The 27,589-nt window shown below is 42.7% G+C and overlaps 8 protein-coding genes across 8 annotated transcripts; 4 read left to right on the forward strand and 4 right to left on the reverse strand.

Moving 5' to 3' along the window:
• Nucleotides 1–1,016: 1,016 nt before the first annotated feature.
• On the forward strand, nucleotides 1,017–1,811 carry CLUP02_00165 (short chain dehydrogenase; the record flags this gene model as incomplete). Its single annotated transcript, XM_049279217.1, has 1 exon — nucleotides 1,017–1,811. One exon carries the CDS (start codon nucleotides 1,017–1,019, stop codon nucleotides 1,809–1,811), a length of 795 nt encoding a protein of 264 aa, XP_049135174.1.
• Nucleotides 1,812–8,661: 6,850 nt separating this feature from the next.
• On the forward strand, nucleotides 8,662–8,946 carry CLUP02_00166 (uncharacterized protein; the record flags this gene model as incomplete). The annotated part of the gene is made up of 1 exon (XM_049279218.1): nucleotides 8,662–8,946. A coding segment is annotated over one exon (285 nt), but the record flags the coding sequence as incomplete, so codon positions are not given.
• A 1,319-nt stretch (nucleotides 8,947–10,265) lies between these two features.
• On the forward strand, nucleotides 10,266–12,561 carry CLUP02_00167 (O-methyltransferase; the record flags this gene model as incomplete). Its single annotated transcript, XM_049279219.1, has 8 exons — nucleotides 10,266–10,557; nucleotides 10,616–10,742; nucleotides 10,802–11,381; nucleotides 11,411–11,615; nucleotides 11,980–12,043; nucleotides 12,173–12,201; nucleotides 12,262–12,397; nucleotides 12,474–12,561. 8 exons carry the CDS (start codon nucleotides 10,266–10,268, stop codon nucleotides 12,559–12,561), a joined length of 1,521 nt encoding a protein of 506 aa, XP_049135176.1.
• A 194-nt stretch (nucleotides 12,562–12,755) lies between these two features.
• Nucleotides 12,756–16,058, reverse strand: CLUP02_00168 (uncharacterized protein; the record flags this gene model as incomplete). Its single annotated transcript, XM_049279220.1, has 5 exons — nucleotides 12,756–12,880; nucleotides 15,283–15,405; nucleotides 15,500–15,558; nucleotides 15,597–15,777; nucleotides 15,911–16,058. The coding sequence occupies 5 exons, from the start codon at nucleotides 16,056–16,058 to the stop codon at nucleotides 12,756–12,758; spliced, it is 636 nt and encodes a 211-aa protein (XP_049135177.1).
• A 222-nt stretch (nucleotides 16,059–16,280) lies between these two features.
• On the forward strand, nucleotides 16,281–18,042 carry CLUP02_00169 (gamma-glutamyltranspeptidase; the record flags this gene model as incomplete). The annotated part of the gene is made up of 2 exons (XM_049279221.1): nucleotides 16,281–16,657; nucleotides 16,722–18,042. The coding sequence occupies 2 exons, from the start codon at nucleotides 16,281–16,283 to the stop codon at nucleotides 18,040–18,042; spliced, it is 1,698 nt and encodes a 565-aa protein (XP_049135178.1).
• A 233-nt stretch (nucleotides 18,043–18,275) lies between these two features.
• On the reverse strand, nucleotides 18,276–19,147 carry CLUP02_00170 (uncharacterized protein; the record flags this gene model as incomplete). The annotated part of the gene is made up of 2 exons (XM_049279222.1): nucleotides 18,276–18,718; nucleotides 18,784–19,147. The coding sequence occupies 2 exons, from the start codon at nucleotides 19,145–19,147 to the stop codon at nucleotides 18,276–18,278; spliced, it is 807 nt and encodes a 268-aa protein (XP_049135179.1).
• A 579-nt stretch (nucleotides 19,148–19,726) lies between these two features.
• CLUP02_00171 (uncharacterized protein) lies at nucleotides 19,727–20,386 on the reverse strand (the record flags this gene model as incomplete). The annotated part of the gene is made up of 2 exons (XM_049279223.1): nucleotides 19,727–19,815; nucleotides 19,930–20,386. 2 exons carry the CDS (start codon nucleotides 20,384–20,386, stop codon nucleotides 19,727–19,729), a joined length of 546 nt encoding a protein of 181 aa, XP_049135180.1.
• Nucleotides 20,387–20,989: 603 nt separating this feature from the next.
• CLUP02_00172 (neutral/alkaline non-lysosomal ceramidase) lies at nucleotides 20,990–26,149 on the reverse strand (the record flags this gene model as incomplete). The annotated part of the gene is made up of 8 exons (XM_049279224.1): nucleotides 20,990–21,948; nucleotides 22,015–22,074; nucleotides 22,351–22,743; nucleotides 22,797–23,306; nucleotides 23,464–23,585; nucleotides 23,742–24,889; nucleotides 24,941–25,471; nucleotides 25,520–26,149. 8 exons carry the CDS (start codon nucleotides 26,147–26,149, stop codon nucleotides 20,990–20,992), a joined length of 4,353 nt encoding a protein of 1,450 aa, XP_049135181.1.
• Between the last annotated feature and the right edge of the window lie 1,440 nt (nucleotides 26,150–27,589).

Genomic DNA, 27,589 nt, shown 5'->3' on the forward strand with positions numbered 1-27,589 from the left:
AGTATGTCATGTGCCATCACGTAGACGTATGTATTCAGCTAGTTACTCAAAGGCAGCCTTCCCCTTTACTTCATCTTCGAGCGACCTTCTGGCAAGACCCCGGATAGCTTTTCATACTTCTCTGCGGCGGTCTCCCTCAAATCTCTCCGGGCGTTTAAGGTGGTAAGGTTCCCAATTTCTCATACACAGGTTGAAGTCAATATCTGGAGTTTCAACTGATCATAGAAGTCCCGAAATGCCACACACGAATGCAATTGAGCTAACCCCCGCATCTGGGGCCAGCATCGGAGTTAGCTTGACAGGTGCCACTGCGCTTGACACCGTCACCTGAACTAGCCTAGCGCTAAGTCACGATCTTCCGGAGCTTCTCATACACATCTCAAGAAGCGCTTACTTCTGCGCTTGGAGGATTATGTCGCATTTTGAAAATAAACCAAACATACAGATGCCTGTTCGGCGGGTTAGAGACTTCGACTTTATCCAATGATGCAGTTATCCTTCTCATTTGCTGCTGCATACCATTCGTGCATGCTGTTCCCAGCCTCCACCGTGCATTGGGCCGGATTTGCAATTGGCAGCCAAACTCACCTGTGCATGCAAGCCAACCTCGCCAGTCGAGGGCTTGAGTAGTAAAAACTGGTGCTGTTCATCGTCTCCCGAACTGATGTCCGTCACGTGCAATATTTTCCACCTAGAAAAGTTGGAGTATCGGGTGTTGCAGGCGTCCTAGTTCACTCTAAGTGTATTATGAACGCCGGTAGCTGCATGTGAAATCTCTCGCCTCGAAGCACTAACCCCAGAATTGACTTACAAGGGTCGGTTAGTCACACACACACTTGACTTAGAGTCACACTTCAAGAAAATGCCATGTACATCCACCTCGACTCACAGTAAAGGCCGACCTTCTACCGTACTTACTGTCACATAAAGTCGATAACTCTTACATCTTTCATATTGATTCCTGTCATTTTGGTTTCTTTTCTTACTGAACAGGCAAGATCAGAACACTCTGGACAATGGCGAGAAATCTCAGCACTCTGCCGACCTACCTCACCCGCCTCTTCAGTCTGGCGGGCAGAACAGCAGTTGTCACTGGTGGTAGCTCAGGAATCGGAAAAGAAATTGCCCTCGCCTTAGGTCAAGCCGGCGCAAAAATCATACTCATTGCACGGAGATCACAACCTCTAGCAGCGACAGTCGATCAGCTCACACAACTTGGTGTCCCCGCGACGTCCATCACGGCAGACCTCGCCAACCTAGCAGACCTCAACCACGCCAGCGCTCGCATCAAGTCCGCGCACGGCATACCAGACATCCTCGTCAACGCAGCAGGCGTCAACAACCGCCCGCCATTGTCACGAATAACACAAGGAGACTGGGACTACACCATCGCCGCGAACCTAACTGCCCCGTTTGCCTTAGGCCAAGCATTCGGCCCGGGAATGGCAGAGCGCGGAAGCGGACGCATTATCAATCTTGCCAGCCAGCAGTCATTCCGCGCATTTGGTAACAGCGGTGCTTATGGTGTAGCAAAAGGCGGTTTGGTGTCGCTTACGCGCTCTCAAGCCGAGGCCTGGTCGCCGAGCGGGGTTCTGTGCAACGCCATTGCGCCGGGACTTGTGGACACTCCGATGACGGAAGAGGTCTTTTCGGATACGGAGAAGGCGGAGACACATGCGGCGCGGACAATGACTGGGCGTAATGGCAAGGCCGAGGACTTTGCCGGAGTTGCCATATGGTTGGCGAGTGATGCGAGTGCTACTGTCACAGGGCAAACCATTTGCGTCGATGGGGGGTACTCGGCCCATTGATCTGACCTGATCTTTCACGCATTGAACGCTCTACTTCGAGCATCTCTTGCAGTATTACAGCACATATACTGTTTCAGCTTATATAACTATGAGCAGAGGCTCATGTTGACGTCTCACTAAAGAGACCGTTCCTGGCAAATCCGTGGGGTCCATGAGAAATAATATTGGGTTATTATCGGATTGGAAGTCTAATTCGACCGCGGCATACGGCCGACTGCGCAGGGGCTAATTAGGGGCCCTATTTACGATTATTATAACTAGCCTAACTTACGGTTAGAACCTCTTTCTTATACTTACGTAAATATTTATATAGTTTAATTAATCTCTTTATTAACTACGGTTCGAACTAACTACTTTATAATAAAGATACTAATACTAATTAGTAATTAAATTCTATTATCGTAAATCGGTAAGGTATCTTATTATATAAAAAAGACGACTTCTTAATACTATATAGAATAAGAAATTCGTACTAATTAACTTTATAAAAATAGATAAAAAAAGAGGCAATTTTTAAATACTATACGGAATTAAGTAATTATAGCCCTTTATTACTTACGAGAGGTCGACGTTTATTATATTAAAATACGTTAATTAACGGAACTACTTAAGTAACTAGCCTTTTACCGTTGCCCCGAGCGGCTTTTTTACTAAACGACTTTTTCATAGCCGGCTTATAATTAGAAATTAACTAGTTAAATTAGTAAAAAGAAATACTTACGTAACGACTACTTACCTAATTAATTAGTATAACGAACGAGCTTAATAATATAATATAAAAGAGTATTATATAATTAAAAAAAGGGATCTTTAAATATAAATATTTTTATTTAGTAATAAAAGTAACCCTATAGGAGTTATTAAGCTAAGAGATTTATAATATATAAAAAAGTTTATTATTATAAGGATTTTATAAGTATAACTTTAAGCCCGCGATCTAAATAACCTCTTTATAGCTCCCTTAATTACTCCCTAAGTATTATTTAAAAATAAAATATAGGGGACGGTTTAATAAGAGAAGAGGGGATTTAGAAATCTTAATAATATTAAGTTAAGAATATTACGGATTTTAGAAATTAACTTAAAAAAAAAGTAGCTATTTTAAAATAGTTTTATAACTTCTTATTAAAGTTATTATTAGCTTAAGAAAAGGCTAAAAAAACGAGGATTTAAAGAGAAAAGAAAAAAATCTTTTAAAAGGCTACTAAAAGGCTTTTTTTTATATTAGCTCTCGGTACGAGATTATTAATTTTAAGAAATTAACTAAGTAATAAAAGGGATTATTAATAAGTAATAATTACCTAACTATAATTAAGTTATAAAAAAGACTACTTAAAAAATATAAAATAGGGTACCGAGAGGTTATAAAAAATAAGATTTTTAAAATATCTAACTTTACTACGTACGAGCGATAAGTAAGTATTTTTAATAAGTCCTTAAAATCTATAATTTTATAAAAAAGAGGGCTTAACTTCGTTAACTATACTTAACGGCCTAACGGCTTATATAGTTCTTAATAACTTATATAACTCTTTTATAAGCTACTTAGCATTTACTTTTAACTATTTTTATAAAATACTACTTTAAAAAAGGTAAGTTAAAAAAAGAAGCTATTTAGAAATTATAGAGAGTACGAGGCTTAAAAAGCGAGAAATATACGGGATAGCGAAAATCGGTAATTAATAAAAATCCCGAGACTAATTATTATATCTTTTTATAATAATATAAACGTCTACTGCTACTATTATAAAAAGGAATTACTAAAACCTACCCTTTTATATTAAATAAAAAAGAGGATCTTAATAAATATAATAGCTAGCGATTTAAAAGGGTAGTAATAATCGTTAAAAATAATAAAAATAAGAGTAATAATAAAATAGCGAGAGGAAGTAAGAATTTCTTAGACCTTAATAAATTTATTAAATAGTAAAAGTACGGATTTATTATAACTAGCGCGCGAATTAAATATTTTCTTATTAAAATTAAATACGCTAGTAACTATTAATATAAGTATAAACTAAAGTACGACCTTTAGTAAATTAAGGTAAAGAAAAGAGGACGAAACCTAATCCTAGATAAAATCCTAATCCCTTATAAATAAGTAAATATTAACCCGGATTATTAGGGGACGTAAATATATAGAATTACGGATTAGCTTAATAGTAAATAAATTAACGTAATATTAATCTATTTAACTAAGGTTTATAAAAAAAAGGGGCTATAGGAGTAACCCCTATTTTATAAAATCGTAAATAACCTTAGTTACTAATTAGATAAATAGTTCGCGAGCGTAAGCTTAGGAATTATAAAAGTAGTTAATAAAATTTTTTATAAGCGAGGGGTATTACTAGCGTAATTATAATTACGAGAGCTATATAAAATACTAATAATAATAATTATAAAGGAGGAATTCGTATTATAGAACTAAGTATAGGTCGATAGAGCGTATAATTACTTTAATAAATTTAGAAAAAGGGTAAACGACCTAGATTTCCTCTTTATAATTATTAATAAAAATCTATCGTTATAAAAGGATATACTAAGGTAAAATATAGTACTAAAAGTACGATAATCGATAATTTTACTTATTTTAATTTATAACTTATTATTATTATTAATACGAAATTCGGTACTAATTAGCTAATAAGAAAAGAGGTAGACGACCCGAAGTTATTAATAATACGTAGCGACGTAGGGATCGTATATAAATACCAAAAATCTAATAGTAAATATAAAATAATTTATAAACTTTAAAAAGATCTTCCTAAAAGAGAAATTATACTCTAGGTGGAAGTATAAGGTTTTATAAGAAACCTTAACGATATTTTATAATTATTATAAAAAAGTCGGAATTAGGGAATATTAATATTATTTAGTAATTAATATCATATTTATAAGCAAAGCCTCTAATTATTATTACGAAGTAGTACGTAATCTCGATTAAAACGACTTTTTTAATATAATTAACGCAATCCGAAGCCGCTTTAAAACCTATAATAAGAACCTAGAGCTCTTATTTAAGCTACGAGCGATTTTTTTTATATTTATAACTAGGATAATAGAGGGTAAATTACAAATAGAGATCCTTAAAGAGCTTATTGATCGAATTAATAAGCTAGCGAAAACTTAGCTAAATAAGGGGATAAATAAATAAAAAGTCGGATATTTTTATACCGTAGTTTAGCGTATATTAAAAGTAAAAATAACCCTATACTAAGTACTTAAAAATTACAAAACGCTCTATTTAAAACTAAAATTAAGTTTTAATATTAAAATAAAAATACTACGCTAAACCTATTTTTAAGTATACGACGGCCCTTATTAATAATATTAAGTTAATTAAATATATAATAAAAAAAGAAAAGAGGCTAGATATAGTAATCGCTAATAAAGAGGCCTAGATTTATTAAATAAGTAGAGATTTAACTTATAGGTAGGGTAATAGAAGAGGTAATACTATATTTATAAAAAGGATAGATATTAGTTAAGTAATTATTTTAAAAAAGAGCGTATTAAATTGTACGAATAGTATAAAAAGTCGAGGGTAGTAAATAATAAAACTAGCCCTCGTTAATTTAACTAATTCCTTATTATATATAAAGGTAAATCCGGGGGTATAGAACTTAGTAATAGTAGCTAAAGTAGCGGCCTAAAGTATATACCCCTTATAAGAGATTTAAAAAATAAAGAAGATTTTACCCCTTATATTAATAAATTAAATTATAACGAAATTAACGATATTAATTACTTTTTTTTTACCCCGTTAGTTTTTAGAGGATATATAAAGCTAAACGAATAGAGGGTAATAAAAGTTTTTAATAAGTAGGCTTTTATTTATAAATAGTAAAAGAAGGTCCCTTAAATAACGGATATAGAGGTAGCTAAAAGGGCGAATTTAATAAGGCCGAAGCTTATTCTCTTAACGATTAAAAAGAAAACGCTATTTTTCTTAATATTTAAAAAAAAGGAATATAATACTAAGTAAATCTAAGGGTAGCTAGAGGGGTCCTTTTTATATTACTTAGATCCCTTAAATACTAAGCTCGTATAAGTATTCTACGTAAATAAAAAGTACGGCCTAGATAAGTTTTATAAAATTATTTTAAATACTAAAGTATTATAATAGTTAATTAAAAGAAAAAGGTAATTCTAAGTAGTATAAAAGATTGCGCTAGTAATACTTAATACGTTAATAGTAAGTATTACGAGGATTAGTTTTAGCCTAAATAAGGAAATCGTTACCTTAGGTATAATAAAAATAAAAACGTATTTTAAAACAATAACTTTTTATATTTTACTTATTAATACCCTATTTTTCTTATATTTAAAAGATATAGATCGATTAGGTATTATATTTAATAATATAAAGAATAGAATCTCTAGCGGTAAGTATTTTAAAATAGTTAAACGACGATAGGGGTATACGTTTATAAAGCTTATTAACAATATAAAGTTAATTAATTACTTAACGGAAAGTAAGCTTAGAAAATTATATTAGAGATTTAAATATTTATTAGTTACGAGGCTATATAACTTTTTAAAATAATTAAGTAATAATAATATTAAAATAGGGGCGCTAGAGTAGTTAATAAAAGTATATTATTAATATTAAATAAATGCGCAGAGCTTACGTAGATTTAAATTTAAATTGCGTAATAAGCTTAATTTTAATTAGAAAGTCGTTATTAATATTTTTTATTTAAATAATTAGCTAGTACTATATATAATTAACGTAGCTATATCCTTTTAGGTAGGGCAATTCCTCTAGGATTTATAAGTAAAAATAGTATAAGTAGCTTTATAAAAAAGCTAGATCGATATATACTAGGGACCGCTAAATAGTATTAAAACCGACGCTAATACTAGCTTTAAGTTAATAAAATTTAAGGATAATATAACGGCTTATAGTATATAGCTAAAAGTCGTACTTATTAAAGCGTATTATAGTATTAAAAAAGTAAAAAGGGTATATTAATAATTAAAAAGGGCGTTTAGAATTATTAAAGAGGAAAATCCGGATTTTATTAACGACGAATGCCTCTAGATAGTACTTAAATACTATAACGATACTATAGGGCTTAATGGACTTATATTAATATTATTAGTATTTAGAGTATATTTAAGAACGACCTTAGCCTCGCTACTATTACTAAGCATAAGCTAACGAGCCTAAGTAATTAAAAAAGTAATATAAGTACTACGCGAAATAAGTATAAAAAAGTAAGTTAACGAGGTAATTACTATATATAATAGGCCTAATATAGGGGATAATTTAAATATACTATTAAATTTAAATATATAAGTATAGTACGAAATTACTTAATAATAAGCTGGGCTATATAAGTTAATTTCTATTAACGAGCGCTCTTATATAGTTATAAGAGATCGCGACTAGTTATTTAAAATATTAATTATAATAATTAGACTATATTATATAAATCTTAACGAGGTAATTTTTAATTTATAAAAAGAAGAAAAGTTAGGGGAAACTATATAACCCGTAGTAGAGGTATAAGAAATTATCTTTAACGAAATCGTCGTAATAATATTAATAAACGACGAGGAAAAGGAAATTACTAAAAGGGTATTAATACTATTAATAAGACGTTATAAAAAACTATAATAACAAGCCCTAACGCGGCAATTTATTATTAATAACGAGGTAATTAATACTTTTTATATAATAAAAAAGAAAGCCGATTTTAAGCTAGTAGTTAAACTACGTAAAGAAGGCGTAATTATAATTATTAAAAAGCCGTATAAGGGATTAGATCTTATTAAAGTAAATACTCTTTACGATCGAGGGGTCTATTAATTTATTTTATATAACTTAAAAAAATATATAAACCTCTATATATTTAAATTACGAATAGTTCGTAAACTTAAAAAGAAAGGAATACCCTAGCTATACGAGAAGTCTAAATACGTAATTTAGGGGTATAGTAATATTAAAAAAGCGACGCTACTTATATAATTACTTACTATATAGCGCTATAGCTAATAATTAATAATAGTACTAATAGTATCGCTACGGAAGAAGGGATACGAGATTTAGAGCCGTAATATTACTTAGGCCTATACTTAATTAGCTATAGGGCTTATAAAGAAAATCCTAGCCTATTTACTAAAGGAAATAGTTAGTAAGTACTTAAAAAGTACGATTATTAAAGTACTTAAGCTACTATATAGGCTCGTAAAATTAGGCACTTATTAATAGGCTACTTATTATAATTTTTATATTAATTAACTATTAATAATTACCTCTATATATAACCCGTACTTACTAATTACGGAGTACGAAGGTAACTAATTTAGGATTATTAAAATATAAATTAATAATATATTAAGCCTATTTAATATTAATTTTATAAAAAAAGAGGATAAGGAGCTTTAAAAAGCGGGCTTTATAACGAAGCTAAAAGAGGTCCTTATAATAAATACCCCCTTAGTATTTAACGGCAGGATTTTTATAATTAAAAAGGAAACCGTCGTTTTTTAATAAAAGGGGTAAGATAAAAAGATTAACCTTATTAATTTAAATATAACTAACGTTAAGAAGTAGTATAAAGCTAAGCTTATATAAGGGGTATATATTATAAATATTTATTAACTTAAGGCGACTTTTAATTATATTAAAGTAGCGCAGGTTATAAATTTAACTAAATAAGACGTCGAGATACTTAATAAGCGGCTTAAGTAATAATAAATAAATCTTAATTAAAGTCTCGTTTATTACTTAATTAACCTTATAATTAATAAGCTCTACGTCTTCGTTAATAAGTTATTTATAAATAATAACGACCTTATTTTATAATTAGGGCATATTATTATCTTAGTTAATAAGAGTATAAGCGAGAGCGAATTTACTATATATAGTAATATAATTTATTATTTATTAACTAAAAATAAGCGGGTAATAAGAAATATACTAGCGTTAGAGGTTTATAATATAATTAATAGCGTTAACTTCTCTTATACGATTTTAATAATACTAAGGAAGATTACTAATCGAATTAGCTTTTTATTTATTTTAACGGTTATTTATATTAATTCTTACTCGCTATACGAATGCCTCGTTAAATTAAGAATAATAAAAGAAAAGAGGCTTATAATTAATATTATAGCCCTTAAGTAATCGTATAAAAGGTACGAGATACTTAAGATCCGTTAGATTAATAATAAAAATAACCTTATAAACGTTTTTATAAAAATAGTACTAAATAAAGGATTAAAATAATTCGTAAGTAGTAAAAAAGTTATTATATAAATAGAGGGATAAGTTATATAAAAAGAGTAAAAAAAAGGGGGAAAAAGAGATAACTTAATAAACGGGCCCGAGGTTAAATTATATTTCTAATTATAATAGTTAAATTAATAAAAAGAAAAAAGTTAATATCGGATTAAAAGTTTAATTTAACCGCGGTATATAGCCGACTACGTAGGGGCTAATTAAGGGCCCTATTTATAATTATTATAACTAGCCTAACTTATAGTTAGAACCTCCTTCTTATACTTACGTAAATATTTATATAGTTTAATTAATCTCTTTGTTAACTACGGTTCGAACTAACTACCCTATAATAGGGATACTAATAGTTATACTTCGTCTAATTTAATATCTGAGCTTAGTATACGCAATCCCCTTTCTAAACTCCTATTAACCTCCGATGCAGTAGTGAGTGGAATTTTGGGTGATTATTGTGTTCGTTTCTGTATAGTAACTTATGGATACCTTCGCAGTTGAGGCATTGAGAATGGAGATTGAACAAGCCAATTATGCTACTTTATCACTCATGTTCAGATCGTTAAAGTCGCAAATGTGGCGGGATCACTGACATGACATATTACAAGCGTGCTTCACCGTTACCATGAGTCACACTAGACGTGTATAGTATTTTTAAGTCCTCTACATGATTGATTTCTTCCGGTTGATCATTCATCATGACTCTAATTATAGTGTATTCGTAATAGAAGTAAAGCGTGTGATTTTAGATTGCGGCGTATGAGGAAGTGCGAAGGGACAGTTCTGTAAGTTGCCACGGAAGTTATGAACTTCTACACTATCGAGACCACATGTCGAGAGAAGAACGTACGCCCCCATCATTGCTGTGATGCTGCTCTCGATATCGAACGCCCATGAACCCGGCAATGAGATCCTGACTTGGTTCGGAGATATGCACTTCAGTATGGACACCCACTTCGTGTTATACTGAGTTCATCTGTTGCGCCCCATCGGTTTCGGACTCGCCGGGGGCTTCCTCTCGTAAACGCGAGAAGCACGAAGACGCGGGAGCCACACACCATCATTTTGTTTGATTCATAAGATGCAGAGAACTCTATATCAACTCACTTGGGTTGTATAAAGCCAGTGCGCACTCAGCAGTATGAGCCGTCAGACATGCTACCTAGGATCGCTACCCTATTGCTCACTCTTAGAATATCAACATTCCAGAGATGTCTTCCATCACTGAGCTGCTTTACGACCTTGTCGGAAAGCTTTCTGCTCTCATTGAATCCCCATTAAAGCAATCTGAGATGAATGAAAAGATTACACAAATTGCGGAACGGGTCATCGCTGCTGCCCGGCCTGATATGCCCGACTGGACTACAAGGGTCAATGGCTTCGGCGAGTTCGTTGCCATGAAGCTTTTTATTGATTGGAACGCGTTTGAAGCAATTCCTCCAAGTGGAACTATCTCGTATGAAGAGCTTTCCAAGAAGCTCAACGCTGACAAGTCTTTGGTTCGTAAGTGAAAACCAAGGGCTCCGTTTTGCGCGGCATACCGATGCTAATGACATTGAAGAACGGATTGCATGGCATCTGATTGCGCATGGAGTACTGATACAAGTAGGTGAAGAGGAGTTGGCACATACCGAGATCTCCAAACGCTATCTTCCAGGCTTGCCGGATACAGTCGTGTTTAGTTTCTGGTAAGAACTCACGTAGACCTTATCTGAGTCATGTTCTTTCAGTGCTAAAAGGGGTCTAGGTATGAGGGAACTATTGTGCCTTCCGTGAAAATGCCGGAATACTTCGCGAAGTACGGCCGCCGAGAGCCAGATTCTGAGATCCGAACACCACTGGCCTTTGGATTTGGCCAGCCAGAGATGACGCCGTACGAAGTTTACTACCAAGAACCAAAGAGAAGGGACCAATTCCAGAAAGCCATGCAAATGGCACAATATGCGGCCCCTTTCACCGGCTCGTACAACTTCAGTTGGATCAAGGAGAAAATCCGAAACATGGACGAGCAACGGGCAGTACTTGTGGACGTTGGCGCCGGAAATGGCCACGTCACCAAGGCCATATTGCAGGAAAACTCATTCATCCCAACGGAACGCGTCGTTCTCGAGGATAGAGAGGATGTGCTTAATCATGTAGCCGCAATGAACGATCCGTGGCTGAAAGATGCCAAGTTACAAATCCACGATTTTCATACGAGGCAGCCTATCAAGCGTCAGTACTTCATTATCCTGTCCAAACTCACAGAAACCTTGACTCATGGCTTCTCACAGACGCTCTGGTTTATTGGATACGTCGATGCCTACATAATTATGGCGATGAGACTTGTGTCAACATACTAATACACATCGCTGAGGCCATGGCATCCGATAGCAGGCTTCTCATTGCCGACAACGTCATACCTAATCCGCCTCCGATTACAGAATGCATGCTAGACTTTACGATGTTGAATATTGCTGGCAAGGAGAGAACGGCCACTGCTTTTAATGACGTCATCACCCGTGCGGGACTGAGAATGGTAAAGGTGCATGGTATGGATAAGAAATTACAAGTTGTCGAGTGTGTCAAGGCTTGAGAATGTGTTTGGGCCTTCAGCCATGGCTTGAGGCTAGGACTGGTGATGTATTTCAACATTGAATATATTTAGTCGTTCAACTAGCTTTTGGAATGAACTCAACGGAGCACACATAATTGTTTCCGAGATATGTAGATATTCAAACGAAGAACCTTCAAATTATATGGGTTGTCCACTGCAGTTTATCTTGAAATATAGTAATTACTGGTATACGTCGAAGTTCCTGATAGCTCTCGAGTCAACTTACCTAGATTCGCTGCAATATCTCCGTAGCATACGTCGGTCTAAGTTGTAAAGATATTAGATCGCCTGTATAGTTTTGTGTAAGAATTGCTGACTCATGATTGTAGCCGTAAGCCAGTCACCTGCAGTATGCTCCTTTGATGTAGGATATCCTGGTTCAATGACAATCAGGTTCGTCTCGTCTAGTTATATCTTTGTCACTATTAGTACTAGTAAATACTCCCGACAAACTTAACTACTAAGTACCGAGAAATTTTCAATGTCAAAACCAACTCGAAAACCGCTCTGCTTCTCAACAAGTTTCAACTTCGACGTCACCCACTGCTTCGGTACCTGGGATAGAGGAGAGTCGATTTTCGTCCAAAGACTGGCTTGAGTTCAAATCTCAGGGAGACCCCAAGAGCACCCTAAGGATCTCGGGTCCCATACTGAGAAGTTTATGAATGCGCGAAGGCAAAATGATCAGGATCTGCAAGTCTGGCCAGGAAGCACAGCTTCAACGACGGGCTTCTCCGATTCCGATACGTAATCTTTACCAAAGACTCTTCTCAAACAATCAACTCGATATTGTTCTATTCTGACTTGAGAGCTTTAAGCGAAGCAATACCTGTATCTTCTCTTACGCGACCCCATCCTGGTTTGACGTGCTAGCCAACAGCTTCCAAATGGGTCCGCTGGGAGACAGTTAATATGCGGACCTAACCTTAACTCCCCCCACAATCATGCCCTTCCTGCAGAGTAAATAATTGGTCTCGTTTAGCCATGTACTGTTTTCAAAAACATCTAATCGTCATACTTAAGTCAGAATCTCTGCAAGTTTCCCAAAATACTCATTTAGGGCAATGCGGGGCCTCCTTTAGGTCACATTCAGCGGACATTGTCTTCATTTGGGTGAGCATAATTGCCCCGTCATCATCCCAAGTTCGGAAAGCTTGTGATCACCGGTGGTATTGGGTGGTAGAACCACAGAGTGCTGGGATGTGAGGCAGCTCATAGGATAAGGGCGCACTAGGTCGTTCGATCAGTCAGAGGAGCATGTCACTAAGATTTGCTTGCAGAGCGACCTACTCTACCAGGATATTTAGAGACAATTTTACCGTTACAGCCGCGTAGTTTCGTTACACACGTGCGGCTAATAGATACTAAATTCTTAGTAAACTTCAAATGCGGGTTTCTCAGAACTTATGTGGAGTCCGTTCACCTATATATCGCGATTACAAATAGTAAGTCGACCCACCCCCTTTTAGCTACCCCCCCCTTTTAGCCACCCTATCAAAATATAGTATTAAAACATCGCTACTAACTATACTTAATTAATTAACTATCTTCTACTACTATAATAATATAGTTATTATTCTCCCTAAGTAATTCGACCCCTATAAGTTAACTAGGACTAACTAAACGATTGCTAAAGTCCTCTTAAGCTCTCTATATATCCCAAATATTTACGAACTTAATATTTAGGTCTATTAATATACTCTTCTTTTTCTATAGCCTTAATTAGTTAACTTTAGCTTTTAAAACTCGAATATAGTACTAAAATATTACTAAATAATAAGCTTATTTACTAAATACCTTTTTTACCTTTTTAAATAGTAATTATTAAATATTATAATCTAAACTAAGCTTTATAAATAACTTTAACTAATTATAGAGCTCGCTAGCCTTCCTAAGTATTAACTAGTTAATAATAGACGCTATTAATACCTAGTTAATAGCTTTTTTAATATTATTAATTACTTACTTAGTATTTACGGTCTTTTTAGTTAATATAATTAAGTTAAATAGGATTATTAAATTAATAAGTAGTCTAGTTATATTAGGGGGATATAGTCTAGTTACTTTCTACCTACTTCGTATATTTAATAACGTTAAACTAACTAAACAAGCTTTTTAATAATAGCTTAAGAAATACCGCTTTCTAACGATAATAAAATTATTTACTATATCCTCCTTATTAAGCTCCTTCTTATACTTAGACTTAATAAGTTTAAAAATAGCTATATTTAATAGCTAAAAGATATAAGAAGTATATAGTAATAAGAATAATAAGTAAACGTTATTTTTATAGTATTTTTATATAAATTCTATTATTATATAACTCCTATAGCTATTTAGAACTAATAGTTAAGGCTTATTAAATATACTAAGCCCCCTCAAAGGGGGGGTCTTAATCTATAATAAGAATACTATTTTTAACTACTTAAGGGTAGTCTTATCGGTCGTCTAGCTATTATTTATTATTATAAACTCCTAACTAGTATAAGGGTTAAGTTTAAATAGAAACTACTACTATTATACTAACTTTCCTTTATATATAATTAGTAGTTTAATAGCTTAACTATTAATAGAGATATACTTAATTATAAATACTTAAATACGTAAACTAAGCTCTTTTTTTTATATTACTATAGTCTCTACCTTATTTAAAACTAGGCTATTAAATCCCTTACTCTCTAAGATATTAGTCTTATTTATATTATACTTATTAACTTATTTAATATTATTAATCTTTAATATATTAAGTAATCTAAACTATAACTTAATTATATTAATAATAACCCTATTTAAACGCCTCGAATTAATAATACGACTTCTCTAAACCTTAATTAATAAGTTCCTCTTTAAGAAAGCGTCTATTTATCTCTTTTTAAAAGGATTTATATCCCCCTAGGATCTTAGAATTTACTTAGTAAATTTTATAAGCTATTTATAAGTTAGTATAATACCTAAATTATACTAAATACGAACTTACTAAGCTAGCTAGTTTTCTTATTATAAAAAAAGCCTCTAGAGGTTTATAAATATTATTACCCTTATTTAATAGCCTCTTTTATAATTATAAAAAGTTAACTTTAGAACTCCGAACTTAATCGAGGCCTAATTAACTAAGAGACCTCTTTTAATAGCCTTAAGAGCCTAAATAACTTTATTTTTAGTATACGAGACTATTATATATTAATAAATAAGTATATAAAAAAGAATTATATTTAGACGATTTTTGTAATTATTATAGTAGTTTAAAAATCGTAGGTAGGGTTTTAATATAGTAGCTAGGATAGAGAAATAGGGTGGCTAAAAGGGGGGGGTGGCTAAAAGGGGGTGGGTCGACTTAATGGCGGTAAATCATGGTTCAGATTAAGTTAAATCTAGCTTATGTTACTACGAAAGTGATGAAAACATTCAGACTCAATCTCAAAAGCTTCAGCTGTGAGGTTAATGGGGTGTTGAATTGTTTGTTAGCCTGCTACTCAAGATTGGCATTTGCTAGAGAGTTGAGTATGGCAAAGTCATTGGTTCCATCATCGTATGAGGAGCACATAGATAAGTACAGTTATAGATACTAAAGTACATGAAATGACAACAATCGAAATATAGTAATAATCTATGGAACCGCGCGTGCAACCAACAACTTGACAGCTCAAGCAATGATAAACTGTAAGCTTCGTTATCTTGGCGCGCCGCGTACCTGTCCCATCCGACCCACGGTGAACTGGGATGCCTCCTCCCGGCGATACCGGGGTTGCCGTGAGCTATCCGGAATTGGCAGGAGAACTCAGGTGAACCCCGCCCGATTGTTTGCGGAGTGGATTCCCCCCGGCATTTCGCTCGATATTTCTCCAAAACATTTCCCTCTCTCGGTCTTCCCCCTCAGATAACCAATGAAGACTTGGATACTGACAGTTCTGACTTACTGTTTGCACGCCGAATCCCAGCCACTCACGCACTTGACTCGCTGTTTCTTGGCTCCATGTTGGCTTCCATGCAGGTTTCCTGCAGACTGCCCGCGCTAGTGGCTAGGTACAGAGTCCAGGACTCCAGAGGTTGCTGATGCTTTGCAGTAACACCTTGGTAGCTCACCGAACTTTGAAGCTCGACGTCACGAACCGGGCCGGGCCCTGCTGCTGAACGGCGAGGCGGACAGGCACACACGCGGGGAAGCTAGATAGAACGTGGGACGATTTGACACAGCATCTTTCGATTCCGCAATCGGGTTTTCCCTATCTACGGAAACGGGGCACATCTGACATTACCAACGATTGCGATAGGGTACAGCGGCTGCCGTTGGTGATCTGCAGGCTACCGAAATGAAGCCATGAGCCTTTTCCACGTTCCCCCCAACCTGTCGGATCCGTAACCTCCTTGGTTTGTGGGCGAAGTCGGCGAGTCTGCTCGATTGCGCCATAGAGCGTGAAGTTTTCCGTTCATATTAAACGTTGGCAGCTTCTTCTCGTGGCTAGCTTGATGGTTTCCTGTTTCTCTCGGTTCTGCCAGGCCGTTCTTGGTTCCAATACTGCCGCTTGCTTTCCCTTAGGACCTCTAGTCACACCGTGCTGTTCCTTCTCGACGAGCTGTGAATTAGACAAGACACCTTGCGAAGCTTGTTTGAAATCCCTGTCGGCTCATCATGAAGTTCTCCCTGACTTCCGCTGCCCTCGCGCAGCTCCTGCTCGGCATCACCATCCAGTCCACCCTCGCGGCCCCGAGCCACAGCACGACCCCGAAGCTGGGTGCCGTCGCCTCAGAGTCCGACATCTGCAGCAAGATCGGTACTGAGCTCCTCAAGAAGGGCGGAAATGCTGCCGACGCGACGGTCGGCACCGTCCTCTGTGTCGGTGTCGTTGGCATGTACCACAGCGGCATCGGCGGCGGCGGTTTCATGCTCGTGAGGTCGAGCAATGGCACCTACGAGTTCATTGACTTCAGAGAGACGGCCCCGGCCGCCGCCTACGAGAACATGTACACGAACAACACGAGAGCCAGCTTGTATGGAGGTCTCGCTAGGTAAGCTGAATCTCTGCGACAGGGCAAACAAGCGACACCAAGACTGACCTGGCGATTTTCTCAGCGGTGTCCCTGGTGAGCTCCGCGGCCTCGAGCATTTGCACAAGAAGTACGGCAAGCTGCCTTGGTCAAAGGTAGTCGAGCCTGCGGTCAAGGTCGCCCGCTATGGCTGGCGCGTCAACGAGGACTTGGTCAGATACATGAAGTCAGTCACCCCCAATGGCAACTTCCTGACCGATGATCCGTCATGGGCCATCGACTTTGCGCCGCACGGCACCCTCCTCAAGCTCAATGAGACGATCACGCGCAAGCGCTACGCCGACACGCTTGAGGTCATCGCAAAGGAGGGCGTCAACGCCTTCTACACCGGTGCCATCGCCAATGCGACCATTGCCGCATTGTCAAAGTCCAACGGCACCATGACCATGGCCGACCTCAAGAACTACACCGTCGCCATCAGAGAGCCCGCGCAGATCTCGTACAGGGGCTACAAGCTCACGGCCTGCAATGCCCCCTCCGGCGGCATCGTCGCCCTCAGCGCTCTCAACATCGTCAGCGGATACGAAGGGTTCGGCGACCCGGCCTCGCGGAACAACACCGTCCACAGACTGGACGAGTCCATGCGCTTCGCCTACGGCCAGCGCACCGAGCTCGGCGACCCGTCCTTTGTCGACGGTCTCTCGGCCTACACCAAGAGCATGATCTCCCCCGAGGTCGGCGCCGAAATCCGCTCCAAGATCTCCGACTTCCGCACATATAACGTGTCCTACTACAACCCAGAGGGCATTGAGTCCCTCGAGACCCCGGGAACCTCGCACATCGCCGTCGCCGACGCCAGCGGCATGGCCATCTCCCTCACCACGACTGTAAACCTCCTCTTCGGCTCCCAGCTCATGGTCCCCGAGACGGGCGTCATCATGAACGACGAGATGAACGACTTCAGTATTCCCGGCTCCAGCAACGCCTTCGGCTTCGTCCCCAGCCCGGCCAACTACGTCCGTCCCGGCAAGCGTCCCCTCTCCTCCATCTCCCCCGTCATTGTCGAGCACCCCGACGGTAAGCTCTACTTCGTTATCGGCTCGGCCGGCGGCAGCCGCATCATCACCGCCACTATCCAGAACATCCACAACGTTCTCGACAGGAACCTGACCGTGTCGCAAGCCCTCGCCGAGCCTCGCTTCCACGACCAGCTGACCCCCAACACGGCTGCTTTCGAGTACGCTTACGACAACAGCACCACGAGCTACCTTGCGAGCTTGGGCACGAATGTCACCTGGGCTGCACCCGGCGGTAGCACAGCGCAGGGTGTGAGGCTGCTGCCGAACGGCACGTTCGAGGCAGCTGGCGAGCCGAGACAGAAGAACTCTGGTGGATTCGCTGTCTAATCACGTTAAAGTAATTGTAGAGTAGCTTGTCTAATAATGTAATGATGTCTTCAAAGCGCCCTTGTGTGAATTCGGCCACAAGTCTACCAGGTCAAGTTCAATGCACCAAGTGAATTTTACAATACCATGTGAGTGACTTTTGCTCGAGTCTACTCGGGTATACTTAGAAATAATCAGGTGGAGTTGCGTTGGTGACCATTTACTCACTCAAGCTCCAGACATCAACACGCACATCACTGTAGCTCAGCCAACTGATGCCTCCTAGCTTTTGGCTCAATATGCATCTCCCTCACAGCGCTCCTGGCTTCCAACTCCGGCTTGGCATAGTACTCCCCCGCGCCATGAGATGCTTCTTGACTCCCATCCAATTCGCCCGGATGATTGACTTCGTAAACAGGGCCATGCGCATCCCGGCCAGGTCGCAAGCGCTTCTGTCGCCGGCGCCACAAGAAGAAGGCTGCAGCACACAGGGCAACAGCCACGAGAGAAGTACAAGCGCTCACGGCAACAATCGCACCGGTGGATATGCCAGAGTTGGTGGAGTTTGAGGTAGCCGGTGATGAAGACGACGTCGGTGACGCAACACTCGTGAGGCCACCAGAGCCAACTAGTGAAGCAGACGCGGTGTCCACCGCCGAGGTCGCAGTTGCAGATGTTGAGGTCACTTCAGTTGCAGCTTGAATATCTTCACATCAGCATGGAGTCACACCAAATCGATGATCGAATCAGGGCAGCACTCACAAGTAGTGACTTTGTCAGTCTTTTCCATCTGACAATACGCGTCAAACACGCTCGTCGCGCTCTCAACCTCGACCCCAGACCGTCCGCAATTCTTCGCAACCGACGTCGCAATAATCTCCCTAAACCTGTCGGAACTCGCCGTGCAGAAGCAACTATACGACGTCGTCTTCCCGCCGTCACCGCACCCCGCCACCATGTCCCGGACAATCGAGCTGATGGGCGGCTCGGCACATGACGGCAGTGAATCGTACCCGTCGGCCTGGTTGAGGTAATACGTAGCGTGCGCTTGGCGGAAGCCGCTGAGCAGCAGAAGCAGACTGCAGATCAGGTATCGATAGGCATTTTGTTCGAAGGAGGCCCGCATGTTTCCGTTCGTTCGGCGGCGGCCTGGCTTGTTGCCGGGAGAGACCTGTCAGCAGGAATAAGGTTTGAACCTTGGTTACAAGTAGAAATTGGACAGGGGCTGGGTTTCGGGGCAGTGGACTCGACACCTACTCCGCGCAGAGCGTCAAAAGGGGAGAAGAAGCATCAAACCAGGTGCAAATTCACTGGGGGCTTTCAGGTCATAAGTAACTTCTCAAAGAGGAGTTGCTCTTCATCAGCCTCGTGACTGAAACATGGTCGCCCATTGCTCCCTACGGCAAGGGGGGCAGATATTCCCGCCTTCAATCGGCCAGGGTATTGACGCTCTCGACGCCACGTGTATAGCGTGCTTGTGAATCTGCTCACACGCTGTTAGGTATCCGCACCCATGGTGTTCATCAACGAGGAACAGCATGGATCCTGCATGGTCCATTCCATTACCTAGTTGATGGTCCAGAATTGGCTCTGTCTTAGGCGTCACTCACCAGGCAAACCGTCGGTGGTCCTATCGGTGGTCAATTTCCACGAAGCGCGGGGCTTTTCCCCAAAGCCTGCAGATTGTCTCAACCCTCAGCCCCTTCTAGAGACAGCTAACTCCATCTGAGGCAACTGCCTCAGTACGGCTGAAGTGCAAGACAAAGATAAGCCACTCTTCGATGGTGAGTCTGCCTGCCGCCGACAATTTGAAATAGCCACGACTGATGTTCTCAGTAACTGAGAACGTTAAGCTTCGTAGTGTAGGAACTTTTTTTCTAGCTCTCTTCTAGTCTATCCGCGAGTGACGTGCTGAGCAAGGGACTAGGTAGGAGGAGGAGTGGGTTCTCGCGTTGCAACGTTGGAAAGCACGCGTGCAATCGACTTTGACCGGGCCACGAAGCCCCCTTTCTGTAGCATAATTGCCGATCTCGGTCTTCGCCGCCGATACCTTAGCGTATTTTCTCTCAAGAAGCAAGCGTCTTCCAGGCAAGACAGGGCTGGCGGCACAAGGACGCCAGCTAGGCAGGCTGTGAGAAGCTGAGTAGAGCTGATTCTGTTTGGACTGCCAGCATGCCGCGCGATCCATGAGGTAGGGGAGCGTGCTAACTTGGGAAGCCCTGCGGCCACTCGCAACTTCCAAGACCAAGCATGCTCGTTCTGGCCCCAGGCTATGTTTCTCTTGGTGGCTCGCAGGATTGTTTGTACGAGGACTCAAGAGATGAGAGAAAACTGAGGAAAGGATGCATGTAAGTGCCAAAGACATACAGAGAGCTGCGAGTTCTTTCGCAAACACAGAGTTCCAAGACTCTTATAGTACGTATATCGCATTGCTCAGCATTCAACGAATAAGGCAATCGCTCAAGTTCCCAAGAATGAACTGGCGACTCATGAGTTGAGCGCCAAAGGGATTACATGATCTTGGTTCATCAACATTGATATTCACCCTTTGGGTGACTATTTACACAATTACCCAATAATCTCAGTAATGCCGGTTTAGTGGCAATTCAAATGGAGTAGGTAGGCCTAGGTACCTTATCTAGATATGCTAGCAAGACCAAAGGATCGCGCAGACTTTGACATCACCTCATCGGTGTCTTTTGAGAAAGTGCGAAGATCAAACAATATTCCCCTAACGAAGCCAGGTTCTTGTCTTGGGAATCTGACAATGACGTCCTCATATCTAAGAAGGTTTAACAGTCTGAACGATATCGTGACAGTATGTTCGAAGGTATATGACGATAGCAGTGAAACTAAATAAGTTTTATCTCCTCTGCCTCGTCTTTGAAGAGATCCATAGCCCCCTTATGTGCAAATAAAAGAAAGACTCCAACCCTCACGTACGATCCAGGCTCTTCCGCCGGATGGATCACAAGGCCATATCGAGTACGCTTTGCGTTGGGTCAGCGCAGTATCGGCACACATCGATGTCCTCATAGCCGTTGGGAAACGACATGCCGCCAACTTCCGCATCACTCGGCATCCAGTCGTCAAAGTCTTCGTCGTCACAATTCGCCATATACTTCAGGTTTTCCCAGTTCACTGTTGCCGAGCAGCAGCTCGACACCAAAATCAATCGCATACTCTCTGGCGCTGGTGCCATGGTTTCGCTAACGCCCCAGTCAAGCATGCAAGTCCCAATACCGCCTGAAAATAGCCCGTATGATAGACGACGGTCATCATAGGGCGTCGAGACCTGCCTTGTGACGTCCGAAGGAAACGGGCAAATTTTACCCTTTAGTCGAAGGAAGCCTCCAGTCAGAGCCCCAAAGACGTTGCTCCCTTGGAGATCCATGCGGTAGTCTAGCAGCGCAAAGTCGGGCCTGTTATGGCGAGGCATTCTCTTAGAAGAATATGAGCGCACCCAATTTCCTTTCACCATCTCATCATCATAAGCTATGCTCATTGATATTTCAACCAAGTCCTCCTGGTAGTCTTCTTGTGAAGCCCAGCTCCATGACGGCGTGACGTACGGATGTGTGTGCTGCAAGCTGTGCACAACTAAGGCCAATTCACCGGCTGGTGGTCGTAGCATGTACCAAAGCAGCTGTATATGTAGATCGTCTTTCCATAAGCCTGCCAGATATGTGTCGCCCGTAAGTGTTGCGAATGCCTTAGCGATACCGGCAAGTCCGGGCAGAATGTCCTCGCGATATGTCCAGGCCCTTCTACCGACCTCGTGCACAGACTCCCAGTTGCCGTACACATCGATCTTGATAGTCGCTGAGCGATCCGACTGCTCGGAAGGTTTTCCAAGAGCTCTCCGAATTGCAACTTGCAGTTGGCCGAAAATCGAATTGGTGTCGATATCTCCGTTTTCAGATGTTACTATGTTTTCGCAGACAAAATGGCTCATGTTTGACCCGAAATATATCATGCGAGGTGAAAGCATACTCTCTTGAAAGGTCCAGCCCCTGTTATGCCAAGAAGATCGTGCGAGGTCCCTGTCAAGCGCTGGTTTGTTTTGTACATCATATTCGTCAGCGTCCGTAGGAGAGCGAATAAGTCTGTAGGTGCCTTTAATATGTTCGTGGCGCGATGATTGAAATTCAACTTCCAACCCCTGCGGCCTTGGTCCCAGATAGCCCTCGAGACAAGATCGTGAAGAGAGAGGGCAGATGGTCACATAACAAGAATGGTAGATCTGTCCCATCATCTGACTCTCTCGGTCCCAGTCTACATTGTCATCTTGAATGACACACAAAGCATCAACCCAGAGGTACGATATACCGAGCGCCCTGCAGGCCTTGATGGTGTCCCGTACGATAGGACTTAAGGAACTAAGAGGTATCCCTTGTAGATGGGTTAAAATGGTGTCTTTGGTAGTTTTTGTCTGCTTGAGAGCGTCTTCTTTGGATCCCCAACAATAGCTCAGTGTCGCATATTGGAGAGCATCAACCACACCAGAGTCGAGCATGTTTTCAACGATGACAAGTCGAGGTGCGTCATCCTCAATATGACCGACATGTATCAGTCTGGTGGGTAAGAATGGCACCTCTGGCTTTCCAAGGTCACAGTGATAGTCGCATTCTTGGAGCTGTGCCTGGAGCCATTCAACACTGGCCGGATCCAATGGTCCGGGGGCGGGCTTCGCGTGCACCCTAAGCCATTGGTGCAAATCCTCTTTCACATGCATGTCAGAGTCCAGCAATGGCAGGAAAGGCGAATGGACTCACTGTCGCTTGACTCAATATCAAAAGTAAGAAACGTAATTCTTTTGGACCCGTCCGGATTATCGGTTGCTGTTCCGACCACATAGACCTCGCATGTCCAGAAGGCCAAGCCAGGATCTGTGTCGATGGTCTCATACTTATATCCTTGTCCGCCAAACAGGTATCCTGCAATGATAAAAATGTCGCCATCGTGGCCCATTTTCTGTCGTATGAGCTCTTCCCGAAGGAAACCACACATACGGCAGCCATCCGCAGCGGTCTTAGCCATCATAGGCAAGTCGGGTAGTGTGTCATTCCAACAGCGCTCAGAATCCAGTGCAATTATATCGCCGCCCTCTCTAGAATGACGCAGGGTTGGCTCATCTGCCTGATTAGTGCCCCCGAAAAACTCGTCGGCACTATCGTCGAAGATAATGGCGTCCCAACACTCTTTACAAAAGTCTGCATTCCTCGAGGAATCGCAGTCTTGGGACTCCTCGTGATCCATATCTTGTGCATGAAGTTTTGATAGCGCTGTGATTCAGTTATTGTCGACAGGCTCCAAAAACAAAGACGCTGGTAGAAGACTCCCAAAGAAGAAGTTGGGGCAATCAGGCTGGGAGGTGGATGCTGATGGAGAGTGTAGCTCGTTGAATGATTTCGGGCGAAGGGGTGGGAGGTGCTTATGTACCTATCCTTGAGAAGCCCTCGTGGTTCCAATTGCAGGCAGGCTGAGTGGTGATAGGCCGCCTGCTGAATGTATGAAGAAGTACGTACTCGGATGTTACTGCCACATTGTGCAGGATGGGTTGGCTGTTCGATAAGCCGTTGAAAAGAGTCAACATAAATTTGGGAGAAATGAGGCAGTAGGCATTCGTGAGAAAAAGACATTACGATTCATCACTACGAAAACCCAACCGTCATAATCCATAATTATCGTCAACCCCTATGACCCTTCCCTAAACTAACGTGAAATTTCCACTTGTTCCCTCAAAAGTCGAGATACTTCCAATTAACGGCTTCGAATCACCATAGTACTTGATGCGATACGTCCCCGGCCCAGCCCCATCACTGGTTCCAGTCTCCCAACTAATCACAACCTCGCTATACCCGAGCAAGAAATTCGTTCTTGTCCAAGTGTACACAAGGAACCAATCCGCGTCGGTCCTGATCTGCACCCATTTTCCGCTCTGTAGCTGCTCGACCGCGGCGTACGTGCCCTCGAGCCTAAGGTTATTCCGCGGGTTCGCGGCTTGGAACGTGGCATTGACTACCGCACCGCGAGTATACGACGCCGACGGTTGTCCGATGGCCTGTCCGAAGGAGCGGCCTGCTGGCGCACCGTCTACGACAACGCCAGTAATAAAGGAGAGGGAGTTGGCTCGGTTGTCTGGAGGCGAGGGACCCGCTGCGCGTGTGGACGTGGAAGAGGGGGAGAGGTAGGCGATGTTGGAGACGGTAAGGTTGATGTAGGCTGGAAGAGTATTGGGTCCGAAGAGGGTCGACGCACCCTCGTAGCGTTGGATGGCGTACTCTTCGGGGGTCGCGATGTAGTGCTGGAAACTGTCAGTGACTATCAAGAGAAGGAAGCTTGCAAAACTTACGGCATAGGTATTGGCGGGACCACCAAGGACAACAAGAGGATCATTAGGAATAATACTCTTCGCAGCCTCCTTGACAGCAGCCTTCCATCTCCGCCCACTCATTGTCGTAGCCTCACCGGGAGCAACGACGATGACCAGCTGTCCAACACGAAGCATCTGAATGTCTACAATATTGGGGCTCCAAGCATACGGGGTGCTCATCTCACCAACGTCTAGCAACACGGGCTTCGGTTGTTGACACGCAGCCTGCTCAGCGCTGGGTGTTCTGAGAAGACCGGAGACGACTGCCCAGAGAGGGTTGGCATCGGGGGTGCCAGAGTCGGCCTGGGTGAAGTCGAAGGCGCCGGGGCCGTCCGAAGTTCCCGCAGCGAAGGAGTAGCCGAGCGCAGCAGGGCAGGTTTGGCCGATGGTGCCGTCTGCGAGGGGAAATTTGAAGTAGGACATGTCTTGGAAGAAGTGGAAGGACTTGACGATGGTGCCAGTGACAGGAGTGGAAGTCGTAGCAAGAGCATTCTAAAAAGGAGCATTAGCCATGTTGGATCCCGCATCAGGCTGATCACTTACATAGACAGACTTGGCACCGGCGTATTGACGACGTCCAATCTCGTAGCAGCTCGAGATACCCAGATCCAACTTTTGGAACGCGGGGCCTCTACCATGGCACGACTGGCTCTTGCCGTCGGCACAGGTGCTGTTCTCCAGACTACACTGCTGGCCGGAACCGTCATCGCAGTAGGCGCCGAGTACATTGGGCGTGGTATCACCCACATTCGCCTGGCTGAAGCCGGCTACGAAGCCTGGTGCGGCGCTCGCGTCACTCGCGAGGTCCTTCTCGAGAAGATACGCCGCGACACCCTTGTTGTCGCCCGCTACGTGCGTGCTATTCTGCAAGATCGACGTGCCGTGGGTTGGGTACCAGGTGAGGACGCCCATGTTCTTGCCATCAGAGGCGCGCTGGAAGCGGAGGAGGGTCAGTGTCGTGTCAGTGGTGGCGCTGTACTTGACCCTCTCTGCCGCGGGGTTGTTGAGGTAGGCATATAAGCTGCGGTTAATGGCGCCGTCAGTGACTTCGGTGGTTCCGACGTCGAGGTATCCCTAGGAATGTTAGTCAATTGGCGAGTCTCTCGAAGATGACCAGCGTACCTCTTGTAGAGACTCGTGTGCCCTCTTGATGGAGAGAACTGCACCGTCAACAATAGCCTGGTAGCTCTGCTTGTCAAAACCTAAGCTAGTGACCTGCGGCAGGAGGTAGTTGAACCAAGCTCCTGGGCCAGCGTGGCTATGAGTACCGGTCACGGCAACGTTGTTCTTGTTATACACGGAGTATCCCGAACCAAGAGCTGCAACACCCTCGAGGATGCCCTTGCGAACGGCCGTGTCACCACTCTGAGTATCTAGCACAAGATAGACGAAGCGATCGCTCGGCTTGCTCACATCCCCGACAATGAAAGCACGGCTGTAGATCCGCTGTCTCAAGCCGGTTCCAACCTGGCTCAGATCAGCGTACCCTGCAAAGCCAATCTCGACGACAGGGCCGGTGATGTCAGCCTTGCCAACACCAAGGAGGTACTTGTCGCCCGCCGCGGCACGCGTCTTGGGTTTGGCATGCCACTCTCCGTCGGCATTGCGTTCAAACTTGAGGGTGGCACCTTGTCGAGTGCCTAGCTGGGAGAGACTGATGGTGACGAGCAGCACGAACGAAATCAAGGCAAAGACGGCGAAGAACGAGCGTCTGGGCATCTCAAGGCCAGCACGAGAGTGACGAGGCATCATGGGCAATCAGTCTATGAACTCAAGCTTCCAAGCTCGAGAACTGCGGGCAAACATGGCGTGTCACCCGCTCTTTTATGGCCTGCCTCGACGAGCTCGTGGCTCATGGACATCGTCTTCCCCTCCATGTTCTTTGGAGCTCCTGTGAGCTAGCCGAGCTTCTGACTAACAAACAGGACGGGTACCTGGCCATCATAATGCCGGTCCTACGGGAAGGGGAAAGTATGCCGATGGTTCGGACGCGATGATTTGCCCGTGTCTCCTGAAGGGCTGCGCAACATTGAATAGCTGGCAGGTGGTATTCCCAACTGAGGAGGCCAGGAGGGGGGGGCATCGATACTCGATTCTCGATGGAAAATCAGGGCAGAGCAGCGAACTAGAGAGACCAGAGAAGGCAAGAGAAGGCCTGAGGGGCCCGGCGAAGGGAGCGAGGCACGCGAGGTAGCAAGCGGTCAACTCTCGCGTCTCTGAGAAAAGTGACGAGCCAGTCTGAGAGATGAGCATTCGCCCTTGCCAGATGCAATCTTGCGTCACATGGCGCCCGGTGATGTCGGTATCTGATTGGATTTGGAGATTGTGGTGTGGTTGCCATCAGGATGCGGGGAGTTGCAATTTGGGGTCAGTTGCTATCGCCATTGGGCAGGCCAGTGCTAGCTTTTTGGAGTTCTGGAGGGCGATGACCGCGAGGGAGGGCGTATTCCCCTCGGCAGGGTGGGCTCCGATTTGATGCTGAGAGGGAGGATGAGAAGCGCGAGCTAGGTTGTCGGGGGTGTTCGCAGATGCTTCGCTCGAACAAGCGCCCAGCTCGTGGCAAACAACAGGACTAAGCACCCGCCTCCAAGACATTTCCCCAGCTTTGTTTGGCACTTTTCAGTGCTTTGGGCTTGGTTGATGAATTCAGCCTCAGGGTATGCTGAAATTGGGATGATGAGGCAGCCTTGATATCGAGAAGAATCAGAAGCGAGGGATGACTTGGCAGTCCAATATTGCTGCAAACCGCGTCATGATATTGTAGATAGACTGATAGACATGGGAGTCAGATATCCATTTGCTATGCGTATTCTTCAAGGGACCGATAACAACTCACATGTCGGGCGGCACTCGAGACCCGTTCCAGCAGGCCATTGCTGTAACCTCCCTCGATAACCTGGCAAAAGGCCCTGTCGCCGTTACCATTCAGGCGATCATGTGCCGGGCGGGACAAGGAAAAGGACGGATGGACGTTGGGTTTGACGGTTCGGATCCGATAAGTCTAGCGACCGTTGCTGCTAGCAGTCTCTAGTGTGTCTAGTGCAGGTCGAAATGTGTGACTGCCCATCTCCCCTCCCTTAGACATCCGTCCCTTGTTGAAAGCGTGAGGTGTGTGGTGGGTGCCAAGGTCCATCCTGTGCAGTGTGCAGTGTGTTGTTGTCGTGTTTAACGTGCCGGTATCTTTGGCCGGGT

This window comes from Colletotrichum lupini, chromosome 1, assembly GCF_023278565.1.
Source record: "Colletotrichum lupini chromosome 1, complete sequence".
Lineage (NCBI taxonomy): Eukaryota > Fungi > Ascomycota > Sordariomycetes > Glomerellales > Glomerellaceae > Colletotrichum > Colletotrichum lupini.